We start from the raw sequence: 20293 nt of genomic DNA on the forward strand, positions 1-20293 counted from the left end.
TAAACCACTCCCCTACAAGCAATATTCAAGGAGTATTTATTTTCAATGTATTCCTGCATAAGAACAAATATCTTGAGAGTTTTGTTATATGTTTACATAATTTGTAGGCCTGACTCTAAATCTGCCTATGATCTTGTCAAACAGGGTTACATAATTTTTCCCTGTAATTACCTGACATATCAAAATCTACCCTTGTTCATCCTCCAACACACGAGACAAACTGACAACATTATCAAAGAGAAGAGTCAGACACACTAGGCCATTTGCCACTTACTATAAAGTAATTATTGTTTAAAATTTATATAGCAAAATAGGTATGAATGACAATTTGCATACATCTAGGATGACAAAGCCCTTGTCCTGAGGGACTTGAAATGTAAATTAGAAAAAAGATGAAGTTGTAAGAGACAGCACTGGCAAAGTGTTCATCAGTGGAAGGCTAAGGAAAAAAAGTGATTTTTAAGGAGGGGTATAAAAGAGATTGGTTGACACACACTCTGAAAGAAGGCAGCAGTTTTATGCAGGAATAGGCATTAAGGGAGATGGTATTGAAACAGGCTATAAGTCACAAGTTTGATAAAGAGACACAGGGAATACTAAGGAGCATTTGCGGCAGGTATAATAGGCCAAGAGAGACTGTGCCTCCCCTAGTGCTGCTGCCGGACCCCCAGTTGCAGGGTTTGGGGGGTAATTTTTACTTTATTATGCTCCATGCATCAGTAATCTTTCTGGATTTCAGGGAGATTACTGACGGACCCAGGAAGCTGAGTAGCACATACCACCTCCTCAGCAGCCCTGGAACCTGCATGGGTATATCAAAAGCTTCTTTTGGCAACAGTGAGAGGCTTTTTCCTTGCAGCAGTTTGGGGTCTGGGGAGGGGAGGTATGGCATGGCTGCGGCTGACCCCGGGCAGCTCCAGGTAGGTATGGCCGGGGAGGGGCATCGGGGCAACTTTAGGCAGAGGGAGGCTCAGGGCTATGGCTGGCCTGGGACTCCTCTGGCCAATGGGGGACTTGTGGCCATGGCAGTGGGAGAAGGGTGGGCGGAAGGGGCAGAGTCGGGGGCTAACCTCCCCTAAGGGGCCACGGTGTGTTTTTTTACACCCCTGATCAACAAAAGTGCTAGCGTAGAAATAGCCTTACAAATAATCCCCCAGAGCTCCATGTAGGCTGCGGTGCTCTTGTTTCTAGTTTAACTCCTTCTGGGACAGTGTAGCAGGAAAGCCAGGAGCACAGTTTAGAATAATATATCAGGGTTAGAAGGGACCTCAGGAGGTCATCTAATCTAAACTCCTGCTCAAAGCAGGACCAAGCTCTAACTAAATCCCAAATGGCCCTCTCAAGGATTGAACTCACAACCCTGAGTTTAGCAGGCTAATGCTCAAACCACTGAGCTAGCCCTCCCCCCAAAAGGTTATTGAGTCCAGCCCCCTGCCTTCACTAGCAGGACCAAGTACTGATTTTGCCCCAGATACCTAAGTGACTCCCCACCCCTCGCAAGGATTGAACTCACAACCCTGGGTTTGAGCAGAGGAATTTTTTTAACCACAGTTACTTTACTTTTAAGCACTTGAGAGTTAGGCCTTGTCTACGCTACCAAGTTTTGTTGACAAAAACTGCCTTTTGCTGACAAAAAATGTCCATTTTTGGTGACAAAATGCAACCATCCCAATGAGAGACATATGTCTTTTTTCCTTTAAATTTTTCTCAGCAAAAGTGCTAGCATACATAAGACACCATGCTTGATTTCATCACATTAATTGGTTTCCAGGAGGTGTCCCACAATGCCCATCATGACTGCTCTGGTCAGTAGTTTGAACTCTATTGCCCTGCAGCCAGTTAAATAACCATCCACTCCTCCCCTTTAGAAGCCCCAGGAATTTTTTTAATTCCATTTCCTGTTGGCTCAGCATAGAGGTCTCATTGCATCTTCCCAGGTGACCATGGCAAGTTATCGCATGAAACGCTCTCCTGCTTGAACCACTACTAAGCTGTTGGATCTGATCAGTATATGGGGAGAGGAGGCGGCACAGTTACAGCTGCACTTGAGCCGTAGGAATTTTGATACCTATGATCAGATTTCTCGATGCTTGTGCAAAAAGGACTGTGATCAGGACACGCTGCAGTGCAGGGCAAAGATAAAGGAGCAGAGGCAGGCGTACCATAAGGCGAGGGAGGCAAACCATTGCTCCGGTGCTTCACTTAAGACCTGCCGGTTCTATATGGAGCTGGACGCTATCCTCAGTGGCAACCCCACCTCCACCGCCAGATGCCCTGTGGATACTTCGATGGGCCTGGAGGCAGCAGAAAGAGGACCTAACCTAGAGGATGAAGTTCTTGATGAAGAGGTGGAGTTGGACGATGATGTGCAGCTCCCAGTGGGGCAGGCAGCCAGGAACTGTTCTCAACTTCAGAGAGGTCTAGCCAGTCTCAGCAGTTACTCTCTGGTGAGCAAGAAGGAGGAGAGGAGACGCCTGGTAAGTAGTTGTGGTTTGTTTAGTGCAGAGGTGGGTTCAGGGTGTAGAACTATGAAAGGGTGGCTGTGTTTCTGTGAATGGCACATTTCCCTGTGTAGCTAATCGGTACAGCAGAACAGAGTGTTAGGCACGCCGAGATCTCACAGAATCCTCCAGAGAGATCTCCATGAAAATTTCCTGTAAGTACTCAGTAATCCTCTGCTGAAGTTTCTGTGGCAGAGCAGCTTTGTTTCTTCCCCCATTGTAGGAAACTTTTCTGCAGCATTTGGCAATCACTTGTGCAGGGACCAAAGCAGCACATAGGCAAGTAGCATAGGGAGCAGGGCAGAAGCTACAAGCATGGAGTAGATGTACCCTTGTCTCCCTGCTTACTCTTAGCAGTGAGGTGTCTGCTAGAATGACCCCTGCCTGTGGAAAAGTGTGGGAGAATTTTAGAATGTTTTCCTAGTATGATGCACCACGACCCTTGCAAAGAGTGTGTACTTTTTTCCCCATGGGGAACCCCCCACCCCACCCCCGCCAACACTCACCATGCTTTGGGTATTTGCAGAGATATGTGCCTGGCAAGGGTCAGTGAGAAAGTGATTGTAAGGTTGCAAAAGGTGTATTTAACTGAAATGTTTCAATGCTGTGTGTGACTTTAACAATCCCACTTCTGTGCATTGTCCCCTGTGCTTCACCAGATGTGGCCTTCAGGAACACCCCATGCACTCCAGCTGAGTGTCTCCGCCAGATATGAAAGCACCCAAGACACAGCAAAGAAACATGTTCCGGGAGGTACTGCAGTGCTCCAATGCAGAGAAAAGGGAACGCAAGAAGTGCTGAGAAGCCGAATGGCAGGACAAAAACAGAATCAGGAGTTTGTTAAGGACGCAACTGAGTGGACGATTAAAGTAATGGAGGGGCAACTGCAGATGCTGAAGTCCTTGATAATGCTGCAGACTGCAGCACATTCCGAACACTTTTCTATGCCCACCTCCCAACTCTGCCTGTACATTCCTTTTCACTTTCTAGAACTTCTTGTTTTCCCATTTACTCCACACTCTTGGACAACTTTCACAATGATAACTGGACTTAAACACAGCTGTGAAAGTCTGCCCTTCCCTGGTTCCTCCTTTCCCAGAGAGAGAGAGAGAGAGAGAGAGTGTGTGTGTGTGTGTGTGTGTGCGCGTGCGTGCACGCTGTTTTTATGCAATAAAAGCAAAGTTTTCAAATGGTAACTAACTTTGTTTTCTACAAATTGAGATTGCAGGCACTATCAATACACGCACAGGCATTTTAATCATTTGCTTACTGGAATATAAGGCCCCAAATGTCACCATTGCTTCCTAGGAAAACTACATGTAATGTAACATTGCAGCACCAATCACAGAGATATGCATTACTGGTTCTTATTTTCAAAGTGTTGCCTCAAAGCCTTCCTGATTCAAATTGCTCCCCTCTGGGCTCCTCTGATAGCCCAGGTATCTGGCTGCTCAAAATCAGCAGCCAAGTGGTCTGCCTCAGCACTCCACCCCCAAAGCAAACCTTTCACCTGTAGCTTTACAGAAATTATGCAACGTACAGCACGCAGCTATGACCATGGGAACATTATCTTCATTAAGGTCTAACATGCCATGAAGACATCACCAGTGAGCCTTTAATCTGCTAAAGCCACATTTAACTGTCATCCTGCACCTACTCAGCCTCTTGTTGAACCGCTCCTTACTGCTGTACAAGTGTCCCGTGTAAGATTTCATGAGCCACGGCTGCCAGGGGTACGCTGGTTCTCCCAGGATCATTATGGGCATTTCAACATTCTCCACTGTAATCTTCTGGTTTGGAAAGAAAGTCCCCAATTGTAGCTTTCTGTCCAGGCCGGTGTCCCTGAAGATGCATGCGACATGCACCTTCCAGAACCACCTAGCATTGATGTCAGCTAAACGCCCACGGTGATCCACAAGTGCCTGCAAAACCATGGAGAAGTACCTCTTCCTATTGATGTACTCAGTTGCAAGGTGCTCCATCTAGTGCCAAAATTGGAATACGCGTGGCATCTATTGCCCATCCACAGTTAGGGAAACTCATTTCTGCAAAACGGTCTACTATTTCACTCACATTTCCCAGAGTCATGGTCCTTCGTAGCAGGATGCGATTTATTGCCCTGCACGCTTGCATTAACACAGCCCCATCGGTCGACTTCCCTACACCAAATTGATTCACGACCAAACAGTAGCAGTCTGGAGTAGCCAGCTTCCACATAGCTATTGCCACATGCTTTTCTACTGGTAAGGCAGCTTTCATTTTGGTGTCCTTGCGCTATAGTGGTGGGGTGAGCTCCACACACAGTTCCAGAAAAGTGGCTTTCCGCATTTGAAAGTTCTTTAGCCACTGCTTGTCATCCCGCACCTGCAAGATGATATGATCCCACCATTCAGTGCTTGTTTCCTGAGCCCAAAGTGATGGTCTATCCCAGGAGTCAGCAATTTTTCAGAAGTGGTGTGCCGAGTCTTCAATTATTCACTTTAATTTAAGGTTTTGTGTGTCGGTAATACATTGTAATGTTTTTTAGAAGGTCTCTGTCTATAAGTCTATGTATTATATAACTAAACTATTGTTGCATTGTAAAATAAACAAGATTTTCAAAATGTTTAAGAAGCTTAATTTAACATTAAATTAAAATGTTGATCTTACGCCGTCAGCCCGCTCAGCCTACTGCTGATCTGGGGTTCTGTTCACCTAGGCTGGCAGCGGGCTGAGCAGGGCTTGCGGCCAGGACCCCAGCTGGGAAGGGTCTGGCAGCCAGAACCCCAGACCGGCAGTGGGCTGAGCTGTTCAGCCCACTGCCGCTCAGGGGTTCCATCCGCCAGCTCCTGCCAGCAGGGATCCAGGCTGCCAGACCCGCTCAGCCCACTGCCAGTCTGGGGTCCCGGCCCTGCCCACATACAGTGGGTACCTACCTTCTCTCTGGTTCTGGCCCATTCTTTTCTTCTCTCTGCACTGACCTGAGGATGGGAGTGGACCGAGCACAGGGCTGGGGATGAAGGGTTTGGCCAGGAGCTAGAATGAGGGAGGGGGTTCGGAGTCGGGGCAGGAGGTTTGGGTGTGGGGCACTTACCTGGGCAGCTCCCATTTGGTGCGAGGGGTGCAGGTGGGAATGTGGGTGATGGTGGTGCAGGAGCTCCCGTTTGGTGCTCAGGGTGGGGATGTGGGGGGTGTATGGGTGTAGGGGGCTGGGTATGTGGGGGGGGTGCCAGAGTCAGGGCTGGGGTCATGATGGGGGGTGAAGGAGTCAAGCAGAGGGCTGGGTGTGTATGAGGCGGGTACAGGGCTCAGGGCTGGAGCCTGGAGAGTGTGCAGAGCTCAGGGCCTGGGCCTGGGGTGTGTGTGCAGGGCTGAGGGGCTCAGGGCAGAGGGCTGGGTGTGTGTGAGGGGGGGTCAGGGCACGGGGCTCAGTGTCTATGAGGGGGGGTCAGGGCAGAGGGCTCCCCCACTCCTGCGGCCCCCAGCCGGCTCACCCACTCATGGCCAGGCTCACCCACTCAGGGCCCCGTGGCACATCGCATGAGAGCAACTAGCACCCCCTGGCAAGACAGTCCCCTCTGGCTGTGTCTGGAGGAGCCGCTCTAGGCAGCGCATGACCTCGCGGTATGCGAGCTCCTTGCCCCAGGTCTCTTTGGCCACCACTGATTCTCGCTTGCCCGCACCTGCTACGTGCTCAGCGCTGCCGGGCCACAGGGCTCTCCGCTCCTCCCAGCTCACGAACAGCAGGTATCGATCCATGGCCACGGTTGAGCGCCTCCTCCGGGGGACACTCAGCAGCCGGCGCTGCTGCTGCCGACCTCCACCGCCCCTGCGTCTGCTTCCTGCCACCAGGAGTCGGGACCTGGTCCAGCAGTGAACCCACTCCCCCAGCGCGCCGCCAATCTGCCATGGCCAGCTATATCAAGGCTGTCCAGGTGAGCACGCCCCTCTGCATCACTGGGCAGGGCTCCTCGCTGGGTGAGGGGACACAGGAGACCACAGGCAGGCCGCTGAGGCGACTCCTCTCTTGTGGGGGCCCCTCACTGCCTGCGTGTCCTCGGGATCCGGCAGGCAGTAGTGTGCCATTAAAAATCGTCTTGCATGCCATCTTTGGCACGTGTGCCATAGGTTGCCAACCCCTCGTCTATCCTATGCAGCTGTTCTGTGAATGTCAAAAGCAATCTAAAGTTGCTCCTATCCATATCACGCAGAATGTCGGGCACCTACGAGTCTTCTTCAGTTAGGAACTTCACGATAAACTGCACTGCCCTTCGCGATGTCTTCATGACAGTTAACAGAGTATAGAAGAGCAGTGCAGCATACATCCCTTCTCACAAAGATGCCGGGTGCACAGTGTTAGGTGTAAGAAGTATAAACTGTTTAATATGTTCAATTAGTTGTTTAATAAGGTGTTTATGAAGTAATGTTAAGTAAATCATTGGCTTTAAAATAAGATCCAATATGGAATATATGAGCTATTGACCCTTGGATTCCATCTCTAAGAGTGGACTTGTTTACCATTGAGACAAAGGCTCAAACCAGTCAAAATCAGTTTTTCCCACCAAAACCAGCCCTCAGCATTTCATCTCCTCAGAACTTTTCCCGCCACAAAAGTGATATAAGGACTTGTTCAGTGCTTGCACAGGGCTGTCCACCCCAGCGACAGTATGTACAAGGTCGAGTCTTCACAGTGTTCTAAAGCTGAAGAGTGAAGGATACTATCGGCCCTGCAGTGAGATTGAGGAAAAGAAGGCCTGTCACCACCATTCCTGCTATCCTGCATTCCTGGTTCCCATCATCCCAGAGGACCTCCTTGCCAGCGATGAAATCCAACAGTTGTCTGGCCTCCCCAGTGCTCCTCCTCAAAGGCTCTAAATCATCTGGAGAGTGGAAGGTCCTGGGCATCACACCTGCACGTGGTATCCACCGCACCTGAACAGTAGGAAAAGGTTTCTGTGTTGGGGCATCATTTATTGTTTTCCAGTTTCCAAGGGAGGGTTTATGGGCCTGAGCTTTCAGCTCCCAAAGACAGTCACTGTTTCATTGTATTAATTAAGTTTGCATTTTCCCCTATTCCAGTTTTCTGTACCTTTTCCCTGAATACACTTACCTTTGTTTGTGCCAAATCACCTTGTCTCCATCAGGAAGGCTAAATTCACTGGTGATAGATACAGGAGGGAGTCGAGTTTGCATCTTCTGAGAAAAGGAGCTTTCTTTTCCTATTTCTCCCCTACCATTTCTAAAGTTTTCCTTTGAAGTGTTGCCTTATTCCCCTTGAGGTAACAACAGCAAAGATGGGCCATTGCAAAATGCTGTGAAAGAAAGCTGGAAGCCTATGGAGTGCTGAGACAAAAAGCAATGCATCATGGGACATTAAGCCCAGTCCCAGGATGCACCGTGATGTGCTCTGCCTTCTCACAATACCTAGCGACAGAAGGTGTTGAGCTAGACTCTGAGATAGGTACCCACAATACATTGCTCACACTGTTGATGACAGTGCCCCCACTGTGGATGTCCTCTGCCGACAGAGGGAGTGAGTGTGAACATGAGATTCCCATTTTTATTATGTTGACTTTTGGATGCTGACATTAATTTTGTCGACAAAACTTGGTAGTGTAGACATGGTCTTACAAATCTTTGAAAAGAACAACAATCCTGAGGCTGAGATAGACTTTGCCTGGTCTGATCTCAATCTTGCCATCATTTCAGGTTGGCCAGAGTCTGTTCTGCCTGCTCTCTCCTGCATAAACAACGAGGAGTCCTTGTGGCACCTTACAGACTAACAAATATATTTGAGCATAAGTTTTCGTGGGCTATAACCCACTTCATCAGATGCATGGAGTGGAAAATACAGTAGGCAGGTATAATTGTATAAATATACAGCACATGAAAAGATGGGAATTGCCTTACCAAGGGTGGGGTCAGTGTTAACAAGGCCAATTCAATCATGGTGGATGTGGCCCATTCCCAACAGTTGACAAGAAAGTGTGAGTATCAACAGAGGGGAAAGTATTTTTTGTAGTGACCTAGCCACTCCTAGTCTTTATTCAGGCCTAATTTGATGGTGTCAAGTTTGCAAATTAATTCCAGTTCTGCAGTTTCTCATTTAAGTCTGTTTCTGAAGTTTTTTTGGTTGAAGAATGGCCATTTTTAAGTCTGTTATTGAGTGTCCAGGGAGATTGAAGTGCTCTCCTACTGGTTTTTAAATGTTACAATTCTTGATGTCTGATTTGTGTCCATTTATTCTTTTGTGTAGAGACTGCCCAGTTTGGCCAATGTACATGGCAGAGGGGCATTGCTGGCACATGATGGCATATATCACTTTGGTAGATGTGCAGGTGAATGAGCCCCTGATGGTGTGGCTGATGTGGTTAGGTCCTATGATGGTGTCCCTGGAACAGATATGCAGACAGAGTTGGCAACATAGTTTGTTGCAGGGATTGGTTCCTGGGTTAGTGTTTTTGTTGTGTGGTGTATAATTGCTGGTGAGTATTTGCTTCAGGTTGGGGGGCTGTTTCTAAGCAAGGACTGGCCTGTCTCCTGCGTATTTCTCTTACATGTGGAAATGGTTGACCCTCTGCACAGAGCTAACCCAGCTCTTATGTACAGCCTCTGTCTCTGGTCTATGTGCTTCAGCAGAGCTGGGAAGCACCCATTTCTCCTTTGTCATGTTTGCCTCACCTGTGGGCCCTGTTTAGTAATAACATTATTCCATGGGGCTGGCTGGTCCAGTAGTTGGGAAACAATCAGAGTAACTGGCCTTAGGTTGTGGTATTGATGGCATATCAGTGAGCTGGTAAATGTCTTTCATGGGCAGAGAAACTGTCTGGAAAGCATACAAGGCTGCCCTCAGGCAAGCTTAAATGTGTTCAACTCATAATGCAAAATGAAAATCATAATTAGATACAGATATATCCCACTCTGTCACAGAGTCATTTAAAGGTGGCCTTCAAAGAGAAAAAACAAACTTGTTTCTAGGTTCATGATGTAGAAATGTTTGTAAAATGAAGCAGAAACAAGGGGTTCAGCTTGTTTTTAACAGTAGAAATTCAGGTCTTGTCTACCCTGGAAGATTTTATGGCAGCATGAAATTGTGACATTACAAAACACAAAGGACTGAAAGCTGAGTGCTTGAGCGAGGAAGGCATTTTTAATCAGACTGTTTTAAACTCTGTGTTTTTTAATTTGTTCTTGTTCACATTTATCTAGGTGTAATAGGGTGTGAGATAAAGAACCTCTTTGTTAAATCAGTACCCCAATGTCACATTAAAAGCCCATGAGGTGTCTCAGTTCTGCAAGGCAAGGCCATAGTCTGTTAGAGAAGCACTTGACAAGCAACTGAACAAGCTTCAAAATGATTGGCAAGGTTCAATGGTTTGTGTTGCTAAATATAATGGTTCTTTGACTGTATGCTCATTATAAAACACTATTAATTCAGTATTAGAGTGGTAACAGTATCTATTACCTTTCTGGCAAGAAATATTTGGAAAAATGGTAGTATGAAATATTCACCCCCTTCAAGTCAGTGGCAGTATGCCATTGAATTCTATGGGTAAAATCCTGGCCTCAGTGCATTGCATTGGTATAAATCAGGTCTCAATTAGGTGTGCGGGGCCACCCGTGGGGTCACGAGCAGGTCTCAGAGGGTCTGCTAAAATAAACCAGAAAGCGGGGCCAGTGTTAAGACTCGCTGAGACCCAGGGCAGAAAACCAAAGCCTAAGCCCCACCGCTTAGGGTTAAAGCTAAAGCCTGAGCAATTCAGCTTTGCAGGGCTACCTGTGGCATTGGGCCCCATGCCATTGCCCTGCTTGCCACCCCCTAATGCCAGCTCTGGCTTTTATTCTATTGGATATGGAGAAAAACAATTGTGGCACAGGTGGACCATGGAATTTTTATATCATGTTGAGGGGCCTCAGAAAGACAAAGGTTGAGACTCTGGATGTCGCGAGACTACTTTCTATGCTCTTCAATGTCTCCTATGAGATTGAGTGCACATTTATCACCCTCAATGCTTGCTGACATGGGACTGTAGGATCAGACCCTGTCTTCCCTGTCCTCTGTCATGTTCAGGCCTGACTTGCTACCCCCCATCCAATACAATGCCTTTCTTTTTTTCAAAACTCAAGGAAACTTAAGCTCATTTGCCTCCCTCCCAAGTTGGCTGGATCACATCCTCTCTGTCCCATTTCTCTTTGACCATTTTAAGGAGGTAAGTGATTTTCAAAATAGCATGAGTATGATTTTACATCTCATGAGTATTCACGGTGAAACTGATATGAAGAAGCATTGCTTTGACTGTCTGGCTGAGATAGAATGATGGGACCAAAAGGTTCCATGAGAGTTGGAGATATGTTGTCAGCTGGGTTATTAGCAAGTAGATGAGCCTAGAAACTGGATGAGATGTGCCCAGCTAGATCCCCGGTCTGACTAGAAGCAGGATGAGATGTACCTAGCTAAGAACAATAATAAAATCCATCTCCAACTAGGGATAAGTAGGCCTAGCTAGCCTAGCCTTTCAAATTCTGAAAGCATCAGTAAACAGAGTTCTTGTTTTATCCCAATCTAAATGGGATAATTACAATTTAGGCTCATCTCCACAGGCTGAGGAGGTGGAAGAATGTAAGTGCAGTGATGAGGGAATAGTTTTATAAAAGACCGTGTAACCAAGCTTGTAACCTTCTTTATGTAACATGCCGTGAGGCTCTGACATTCTCTTTCCTGACTCTTCAGAAAGCTCAGCTTACTGTGTGCAACAAGTTCCAGCCCTTTGTAACTTTGTAGGATCACAGCCTTGCACCCAGCCAAACGCAGGTAAGAAAAAGAACTGCCTCCTCCCAAAGGGCAGAGAGACACACGCTGACGTAACAGAGACTCTAGTCATTGATCTCCCTGGGCGCAGGATTGAGGCTGGACTACACACAGGTACATGCCGCGTTAGCTCTGCCTCCGCACTGACCTCTTCCCCTCCTTCCACCATGGTCCCCAGCGTCCCTGCATTAGACAGGCGGGCGCAGAGCGATTAAGAATGAGGAGGGCGGCAGTGCTCCCTCTCCTGATTGGTGGGTTCGGGCGGCGGATTCTGTAGTCTGGATTGGTTAAGCCTCTCCGGAGGCGGGCAGAGCAGCGCAGGCGAGCGTTGTGATTGGCTACGCTGCGACGGCGCTGCCATAAGAAGCGCGGCAGGGGGTTCGGTGGGCACTTAGACGTTGCGGGGAGATCAGCGCGGAGCGGGTTAGATCGGATCTCTGGTGTTTGGCGCGCGGCGGCATCATGGTGACGGTGAAGGCCGTGTGTGTGCTGAAGGGAGAGAGCCCCGTGACGGGCGTCATTAACTTCGAGCAGCAGGTCGGCCCGGAGGGGGGGGCTGTCCGCGGCCTGGGGCGGGCTGGTGTAATGCCCGGGGGAGGCTGCGGATGCCGCGGCGCGGCAGGGAGAGGAGCGCTCGGAGGCGGCGGGGAGGAGGTGCTGAGTCACTGCTGGCTGCGCGGGGCCGGGGCTGAGCTGTGGGCTTAACCGCTTGGGGAAGAGGCTGCCGGGGTTGCTCGGGCGCCTGGGTGCCCCGGGAGGCAGAACAAGTGGTAGGTGACGCCGCTGTCCGGGGGCGCTGGCCCGCAGCCAGCAGCTGCCTCGCCTCGTGTAACCGCGCCCCGCCGGGCAGGCACCCGCGAAAGCGGCGGCTACAGGGCTGCAAAGAGAAGTGCGTGGTCTGGCGACACGCGTGGGCTCCCCCTGCGGCTGGGCTGCGAGCGGCGCCGCGGAAGGGTCGTTCCAAAGTACGAGCTCGGCCCGCTCCTCTGGGCTTCAGGGAGCTGGTTTGGAAAACCGCCTCTGATAAGCTTTGCTGCTGCCTGTGGCGTAGGGAAGGAAGCTCTCTGAGTCAGGTTGCTGAACATCCACCTACATAGCGAGCCGTGTTACTGCTCGAAATGGCTTTCAAGAGCCAGTCTCCAGCCACTTGAGATCAGTGGGGACAGAGCGGCACTAGAGAATTAAACCATTTGTGACTGAACTGGCTAAAGCGCAAGTGCTTCAGTGTGTCCACGTTGGCCCTGCTAACTAGATACAAGTTCTGCCCCTGTTCTCAGTAGCACTTGCATAAATCTAGGTTGCTGTAGGCTCTGTGCATTCTGGAAGACTTTGCAAAGCCACCGATGCACAGGGGACAATATTGGTAAGGCCTGACTGAATCACTTCAGTTTGTCTGTGTCCATATTTGTGACAAATCAGCAGTTGAATTTAAGTTTTAAGTTACTAAACCTGCTGAAAGGTTGTTTTCTTAACTAGTTACACCAGTTGTAGACCATTTAGCCTATGTCTGCACTGCCCACATTACAGTGTTGCTGCACTGTAATATGGGCAGTGCAGACACACTTTATCCAAAAAAACCCACCCCAAATGAGAGGTGGTAGCTTTATAACCGGGAGCTGTCTATACTGGTGCTTTTCAGCACTGAAATGTGTTGCTTGGGGCAGAGGAGTGTCTTTTCATATGCTTGCATGCCTGTAGGTTTAGTGCTGAAAGTGACAATGTAGACACAGCTGTAGAGTCACTCTGGCTGTGAAGTATCTTGTGGGCTGAACTATGCAATAGTATGGAAAACTGGGAACAGCTTTGCTTTGAGTGTTCTCTGCAGTTGGGCACTGACACTCCCTCTACTGTATCTGTGCAGGCAGATGATTATTTCAGTTGGCACTGATATAGATGAGGGAAAGAGTAGCCATGCCACCTCACCGAGCCAGTGTTGCTCTGAGATCATCTTGCCCACCCCTCCATGCAACCAGTACTTGGCAAGACTTCTGTGTGCTAGTGCTTCTTACTTGAAGAGGGCATGTATCCATAAGTGTTACTCAAATAGTAATGTGCATAACAATGGTTCCTGGTAAACAGGACCATGTAAAATAGTGCATGGAAAATGTGGTTTCATAACTGATCTATTAAACTAAAGAGACAAGGTGGATGGAGTAATAGCTTTCATTGGCCCAACAGCAGTTGGTAAGAGACAAGTTTTTGAGCCACACAGCTCTTCTGCAGGTCTGGGAAGAGTGACAGCAAAATGCAAGGTGAAATGGATTGATCAGCATAAATAGTGAACTTGTATTGTAAGGGACCATTCAAGGTAGAATGGCCTGTTAATGCCTGTGCAGTCATAGGACAAAAAGGGGTGGGGTGCTTAGCTGGTGTCTCTGTTCAGTCCATGATTTTTAGTGTCTAGCAAAGTAATGATTTTAAACTCCCAGGCTCATCTTTTTGAAAGTGTTGTGTGGGTTTAAAGCAGTTAGGTTTTCCATGGTACTGAATACTGCTTTTCTTGGACAGCATACTGCTTAAACTCTTGTCTTCAATCGTAATGATCAAAAGTAGCCCTGCAGGAGCCTAAATTTTTCTGCGGATAGAAATTACTTAACTCTCTAGGAGGGCTGAAAACAGAAAAGATGATCCATGGGTTACAATATCCTTTACATAAATTTCCAAAATAAACTGAAGCTAATGAAGATTACTTCCAGGCTAAACATACATAAAGGGGAATCACTATTTATACTGCAGAGTTTGAAAGAACACCTTAAAGCATGAAAATAAGGTAAAGTGTATACACTCCCTTGAAAAAGAAAATAGCCCTTGACAAGGGTCTTAAAATATGGATGCCAACAAGATAACTTTCTTGAACAGCGATTGTGCTGTGGGATTATAATATAGAAACCAATTATCCTACGTTATGTAAGTGGTCAGGTCAAAAGACAGCTTTGTATCTTCATTTGAGGCTTGAATCAATAAGTCTTAGCACTTGTATTGCTGGATGGACTGACTATATTTCATGTCAGTTGTGATCTGATGCAGTAGTTGTGAACTACAAAGTGCTGTACAAACTATGGAACTGCAAGGTGTATTCTCTCCATTGATTAGCATGCCTCAGTTACAGCTTTATCTGCTGCCTTAAAACTCTAAAAGTCCAACTAATTGTTGTCATAGATTACCAGAGAAATAACTTCCTTTTTCCATTTGAAGGATAATGGACCAGTAATGCTGTCAGGAAGGATTACAGGTTTGATTGAAGGAAAACATGGCTTCCATGTCCATGAATTTGGAGACAACACAAATGGTAGGGTTCTTGTCTGGGCTCTCTTGCTATAGCTAAACTGGATTCTGACACTTAAGTTTATGGCACTTGATGTGATTGTCCTTAATATCATGTCTTCTGGTCCTATAAAACTACTGTAGTGATACTCGTACTGGAATCAAACTCCTGTGTAAATTCAGTTTCTGTACTGAAAGGAAAGAAATATAAAATGAAGATCTGTCACTGATATCAGCAACTAGCAGTATCTCACTTCAAGAAACTGGATGGTAAATGACCACTGGATCTGAGCTACCGGTATTCTAACACAGTAACTTTAAATCTGAAAACAAATAGGCAGTGGACTGGAACATGAGGCCAGCTAGCTCAAATTTGAATGATGTTTAACTGGTCTGCACCCACTACTGGGTGGATAGACTTTCAAAGTATCATTTTCAGCTCAAGCAGGGATTGACTTGCTGGAGATTTAACCTTCCATATCTATGTAGGTCAATCTGAGGAAGTTTGTCCTGACAGTCCTCTTGAGATACCATGGATAAATCACTCTGGAAGTTCTCAAATAAGCATCTCTTGTGAATAAACTCTAGTGGGTGTTCAGGGCAACAGTCATTCCACCATCTCTGAGTGGAAAGTGTCACATTAGTATAGGAAATGGTTAGTGAGTGTTATTAAACGTGTATAAGGCATCTTGCTGGGCAAATAGGTATATTTATGCATCAGAAAGATTACTCAGTTCTGCAGTAACTTTGTAATGAAGGCTGTAACTTGTTACAGGATGTACCAGTGCAGGTGCTCACTTCAATCCTAATGGCAAAAACCATGGTGGACCACAGGATAAAGAGAGGTGAGCATCAGTATTTAACTTCTTGCATTCTATGGATCTCTACTAGACATAAGCTGGTTTTAACACCAGTTGCTCCATCACCAACTGTCCCCCTGAAACTAGTGTAAAGTTCACCGTGTGCCATTGGCCTTTCTCCCAGCTCCTATAAAACAGGAGTTAAGGATCAGTGCAGAGGCTTGATAGCTCTGCGTACCTAATGCTACCAAGTTGAGCCAGATTTTGTTCCTTAGAAATTCCAGAGGCCCAATTGTGTTGTCCTGTATAATGCCCTTGTGAATAATTGACAAATTACAGAGCATCTGGTACTTGACCACCCTGTAATCAAAACTGGCACTGTGGAGTTGAGAACTGAATTGCATCTAGATCTGTTTATAATGGTGGTGAGTGAAGCCAAAAAAGTGAAGGAGTTAGGCTAGTGTTAACATTCACAAGTGTGACTAGACTACAGCACTGTAGCAGGTGTTGTAAGCATCTAATTTAATCTTTATTGTATATAAAGGAACCAAATTTGTGGACTTTTTTTGCAGTTAATCATATTGAGCAAATACTTCATTTAGGGTTTATAGTAAATGTGGTTACTCATTCCAAATGTTTAAACAACTTCTAGGAGTGTCTTAAATCAACTTCTAGCAAAGTCAGCCACACCATAAGCATGGCTATAATTGTTAGACTAACCAAGCTATTTCTTTCATTTGACTCCACTTCTGCATTAGAGCAGAGCTTTTACCAACCCTTTAATATTTCTGCCATAGTTCTAGCAGAAACGAGTGTGTAACTTTAGCATTTAGGTGTTGGCTGTAATGGTCCTGCATAGACTTTTATTGCTTATGCAGTCAGTTTTGTAAGCATCTTTGGAAAAGGTTCTAAAATAGGAGTCTGGAAAACTAGACTTCTGAGCCTTCATTTTTTTAAATTCCTTTGGTATCAAGTTAAGGACCATTTAAAAACCTTCTGGATGTTTGGGGGGGGAAATTAGCATAGCAATTGTCCTTTAAAATTACTATGCCTTCTCTAGAACACTAAAGGATTCAGCAAAAAGTACGGAGGGGAGTGGGTGGGGGTAACTATTGACCAAAGCAGTCTCTCTTTAAAAGCTTCTGGTATTCTGATTACTAGTCAGAATAATGATTCATCTGTCTCCAAATTTACATCTCAAGATGGACTTCTGGATTTTCAAATTCTTGGGTAACTAGAGCAAGCACAGAGTCTTAGTGTCTTGCCTATAGTTTATTTTGCAATTCATAAAATACAGATCTCAGAAGAGAAATAGTACAGGCAATGATGCTAGTACAAGCAAAATACAGCCAAACACTAACAATCTCAAATTGATATTTGGACATGGTGAATTTATGTACATTACTAATTTAAATTATACACAAAGGGTATTCTGCATCTTTTCTCTGGAAATCCTAATTCTTCTGGAAAATCCTGGATATTAAAGAACAAAAACAAATCTAACCTGTTCCTCTTCTCTCCCCCTTTCCTACTGCTTATCTGATTCTCAATAATTAGGACATGCATCCATAATAATGGGAAAGACATGCTAGGGAGAATGTTCCACAGTAGGCCAAAGCCCTGTAAAATGCCAAATAAGGTCACTTCTCATAAGAATAGAAAGTCACTTTTTTAATATTCCAGATCATGGTGCCTATTTTTTTCCTCTCAGTTGGCAGCTTGCTTTGATTCAAATAGCTGTTGACCACAAGTATTGTGGTACTGCATCAAAAGCTTTAAGTGTCTACTTGTGCCCTTGTCAGTCTAACATTTCTAGTGTCAGAGTAAGCCAGTTTAGAGTTCTGCCTACTTGAGATTAATAACTTTTTGATAAGTTGAAAATACTAGTACGGTAAGTGTGGACAGATCAACTTTACCAGCTGGTGAATTTTGATGCATTTTGCAAAGATTTTTGTAGGCTGGACTGCCATCTGTCTTTAAGACATGTTTATTTCAACATCTGCATGTTCAGAACACTAGCTATGCTTTGTGGTCTCCAGAGCTTTGCCTGGGACTGAAATCAAACCGAACAGTTTCCTTGCCATTGTGTTGGCAGACTTCCCTTATCCTTAAATATCTGATTCTTTTAAATAGTGAGGACTTTAAGTTGGGGAGAAGATGGGGGTTAGGTGGCATGCTTTACTCACTACTTTAGTTCAAAAACCTAGTACAAATGACAACTTAACAAGAAACCAGAAATCTAACACATCAGTCACTACATGGAAAAACTAATACCTTTTTTACTAGTGAATGATTCAGACTTAATGTCTCAAGACTCAAACAACTTCTATTTCTGTGCATTCTAGGCATGTTGGAGATCTTGGCAATGTGATTGCTAATAAAGAAGGTGTGGCAGAAGTGTCAATTAAGGATTCTTTAATTTCTCTTACGGGACCGCTTTCTATTATTGGACGCACCATGGTGGTAAGTATCAGCTGACTAGTATCTGTACTAAAGTCTTGTTGTGAGACTGAAATATGGCACAGTGCACATGTATTAAAGAAGCTACAATTCTTTGACTGAAAAATCTGAACCAAATCAGCTGAACCAGTGACTGTTTGTAAATGGACCCTGTGGTATTAACTGAACAGCACTATTAATCTAAATTAGGTGTCTAAAGATGAGCTAAATGTAAACACTAGCATTTCTGGATATCTTAAACTAATTCTTCAATTCAAACTACTTTCTGGGGTTTCAGAATCAGTTTTCTCTACACTGCTACTACAACAATTCTGCTTTTGCCAGCAAGAATCTGTGGTGCCCTAAAAACAGGGACAGTGTCATGACTGCAGGTTATTATATTTTTGTTTAATGAAGTTACCTGAAGTTTTACAGAATTTGTGTGAACGCACCTGCTAATAACAAGCAGCCATAGCTGTGTTCACAAGTCATGCTGAAGGATGACTTTTCAGCCTCAAACTTCTAAGCTGATGTGCATTTTTTACTTTAAAACATGTGGTAATTCTCTTGCATGAACTATAGCTCCAAAACTTGAAGCCCCATTTAAAATGAGACATGGCAAACTTGAGGTATGAGTTGCATAATGAAGGCTTGTGTGAGGGGAGAAGAGAGCAGTTTCAAGGTGGAAGGTTAAAACCTACTTGCACTTAAAAAGACTAGAAAAGCTTGATCCACCTTAAACGAAGAAGTGGGAAGATACTGAACATGTTGGAGCTCTTGAGCTACATGTGTAGTCCTTCCCTAATGAGTTCTGATGTCACCTATAGGATTTCATGATGAATTGGTGTCATGTGTCACTTGTCACAGACTACTCCAGCTACTTGATTTCTGCAAGTGGTGTCTTCCTGGCTGGCTTCTGGCAGGCTAGATTCTGAAGCTCACTTCCTTCTTCACTTAACAATTTTTGCTTCTTTCCAACTCTCTCCTGCCAAGTATCATTCAGTAGGTGAGATACTAAAAAAAGTTGGCTAGAGGAAACTGTGGATCTGTCTCTGTATTGCTTCCTCTAGTATTTTAGGTGTGGCTTTCAGGTAACTGGTTTGAGTACAATGTAATCTGATTCAGTGAAGGATTTGACAAGAGGCACTCTAGCAACCAGGGTCTAAAGAGTGACTTAATAGTGAAGCTGCTAACTTGTTACACAATTAAGTTGGCTGCTAACACTTGAGTTGGGTATTCAGTCACTCTGGATCTCTGTAGACTACTATATCTTAATGCAAAGTTCTTGTTCGGAGGTATACTATGCAAGGTAACTGGTGTGAGGCAGTTGCATCACTGGATTGTGAATGCACTGTAAAATCACCACTGTTGTATTGGCCTGCATCAGTGTTTGCCCAAGCAGAGAAATTACTCATGCCATCCATTAGGTTTACAGCATAGGCACTAGCTATGAATGCTTTAACCTACTACTGGTTATTGAAATCTTCCTGTTGGCTTGGGTCCCTATTGCGGGGATGAATTTAAATATTAAATAGCTTAATACTCCCCTTTGGGTAATGGTGCCAAGATATTAAGGCTAATTTTTTCTAAATTTTGGATTTTAACTTCAGCTTGCAAATAAGAACTGGAGGTTACTCTTGTGGCCAATCTAGACTTAAGTACTCAGCATGAGTGTCAATATTTCCTTATGAGCAGTCAGGTGCACTTTAATATTCAGCACAGAATTATTTGAACCTTGCTCACTCAACTCTCATCTAGAACTAACTTCTAAGACACTGTTTCCAGCAATATGAGGGACTCACTTTAATATATTAAACTAGATGACAAACTTAGCTTGCCTTGGTGATATGAACTAGAATTCAGAGGGACACACTACCATTTAAGTTGCATGGCTAAAGGTTGAAATGTAGATAGCTTGCCATTTAAATGGATTAAAATTACCACTTTTTTTCTTTAGGTCCACGAGAAAGAAGATGACTTGGGTAAAGGAGCAAATGAGGAGAGTTTAAAAACTGGCAATGCTGGTGGTCGTCTGGCTTGTGGTGTTATTGGAATAGCTAAGATCTAAATGTTGACTACTTAAAGTGGAAATAAGTAGGCTATATAGCCATGTTCATTTCTCTGAAAACATCATTATTTTGGCCTTGTTCTGGCAAAAGCTTTAATTGTACTGCTACTTTCAATCTCTGTATTGGCTAAAATAGTGTAAAGATTTGTGATTTTGTACAATGTATACTGCAATTAAAATGTTGATGGAAATAGTGTTCTAATGTCATCTCTGTAGGATTAAAACATCCACTTCTGAAGATGGATAGGATCAATATCAACATGCATGTATGCAGTGGCTTCCAATTCCTAAACCCTTAACTGGTGCAGAAGTTACTTAAAGCCTATGAATGAGCACTGTAATACTAACAGTAAAACCTTCTATAATGAAGGGACATAGTTATACAGCAGGGTAACAACTGTATTGGAAGTCATTCATTCAACCCCTAGCACCA

General features: G+C 45.1%; 1 protein-coding gene across 1 annotated transcript; it reads left to right on the forward strand.

Annotated features, from left to right (window-relative positions):
* Window positions 1-11694: 11694 nt before the first annotated feature.
* SOD1 (superoxide dismutase 1) lies at window positions 11695-20053 on the forward strand. Its single transcript, XM_032798291.2, has 5 exons — window positions 11695-11826; window positions 14485-14578; window positions 15329-15398; window positions 17699-17816; window positions 19750-20053. The coding sequence occupies exons 1-5, from the start codon at window positions 11752-11754 to the stop codon at window positions 19858-19860; spliced, it is 468 nt and encodes a 155-aa protein (XP_032654182.1). The 5' UTR covers window positions 11695-11751; the 3' UTR covers window positions 19861-20053.
* Window positions 20054-20293: the final 240 nt, after the last annotated feature.

Source organism: Chelonoidis abingdonii, chromosome 1 (assembly GCF_003597395.2).
Source record: "Chelonoidis abingdonii isolate Lonesome George chromosome 1, CheloAbing_2.0, whole genome shotgun sequence".
Taxonomy (NCBI): Eukaryota; Metazoa; Chordata; order Testudines; family Testudinidae; genus Chelonoidis; species Chelonoidis abingdonii.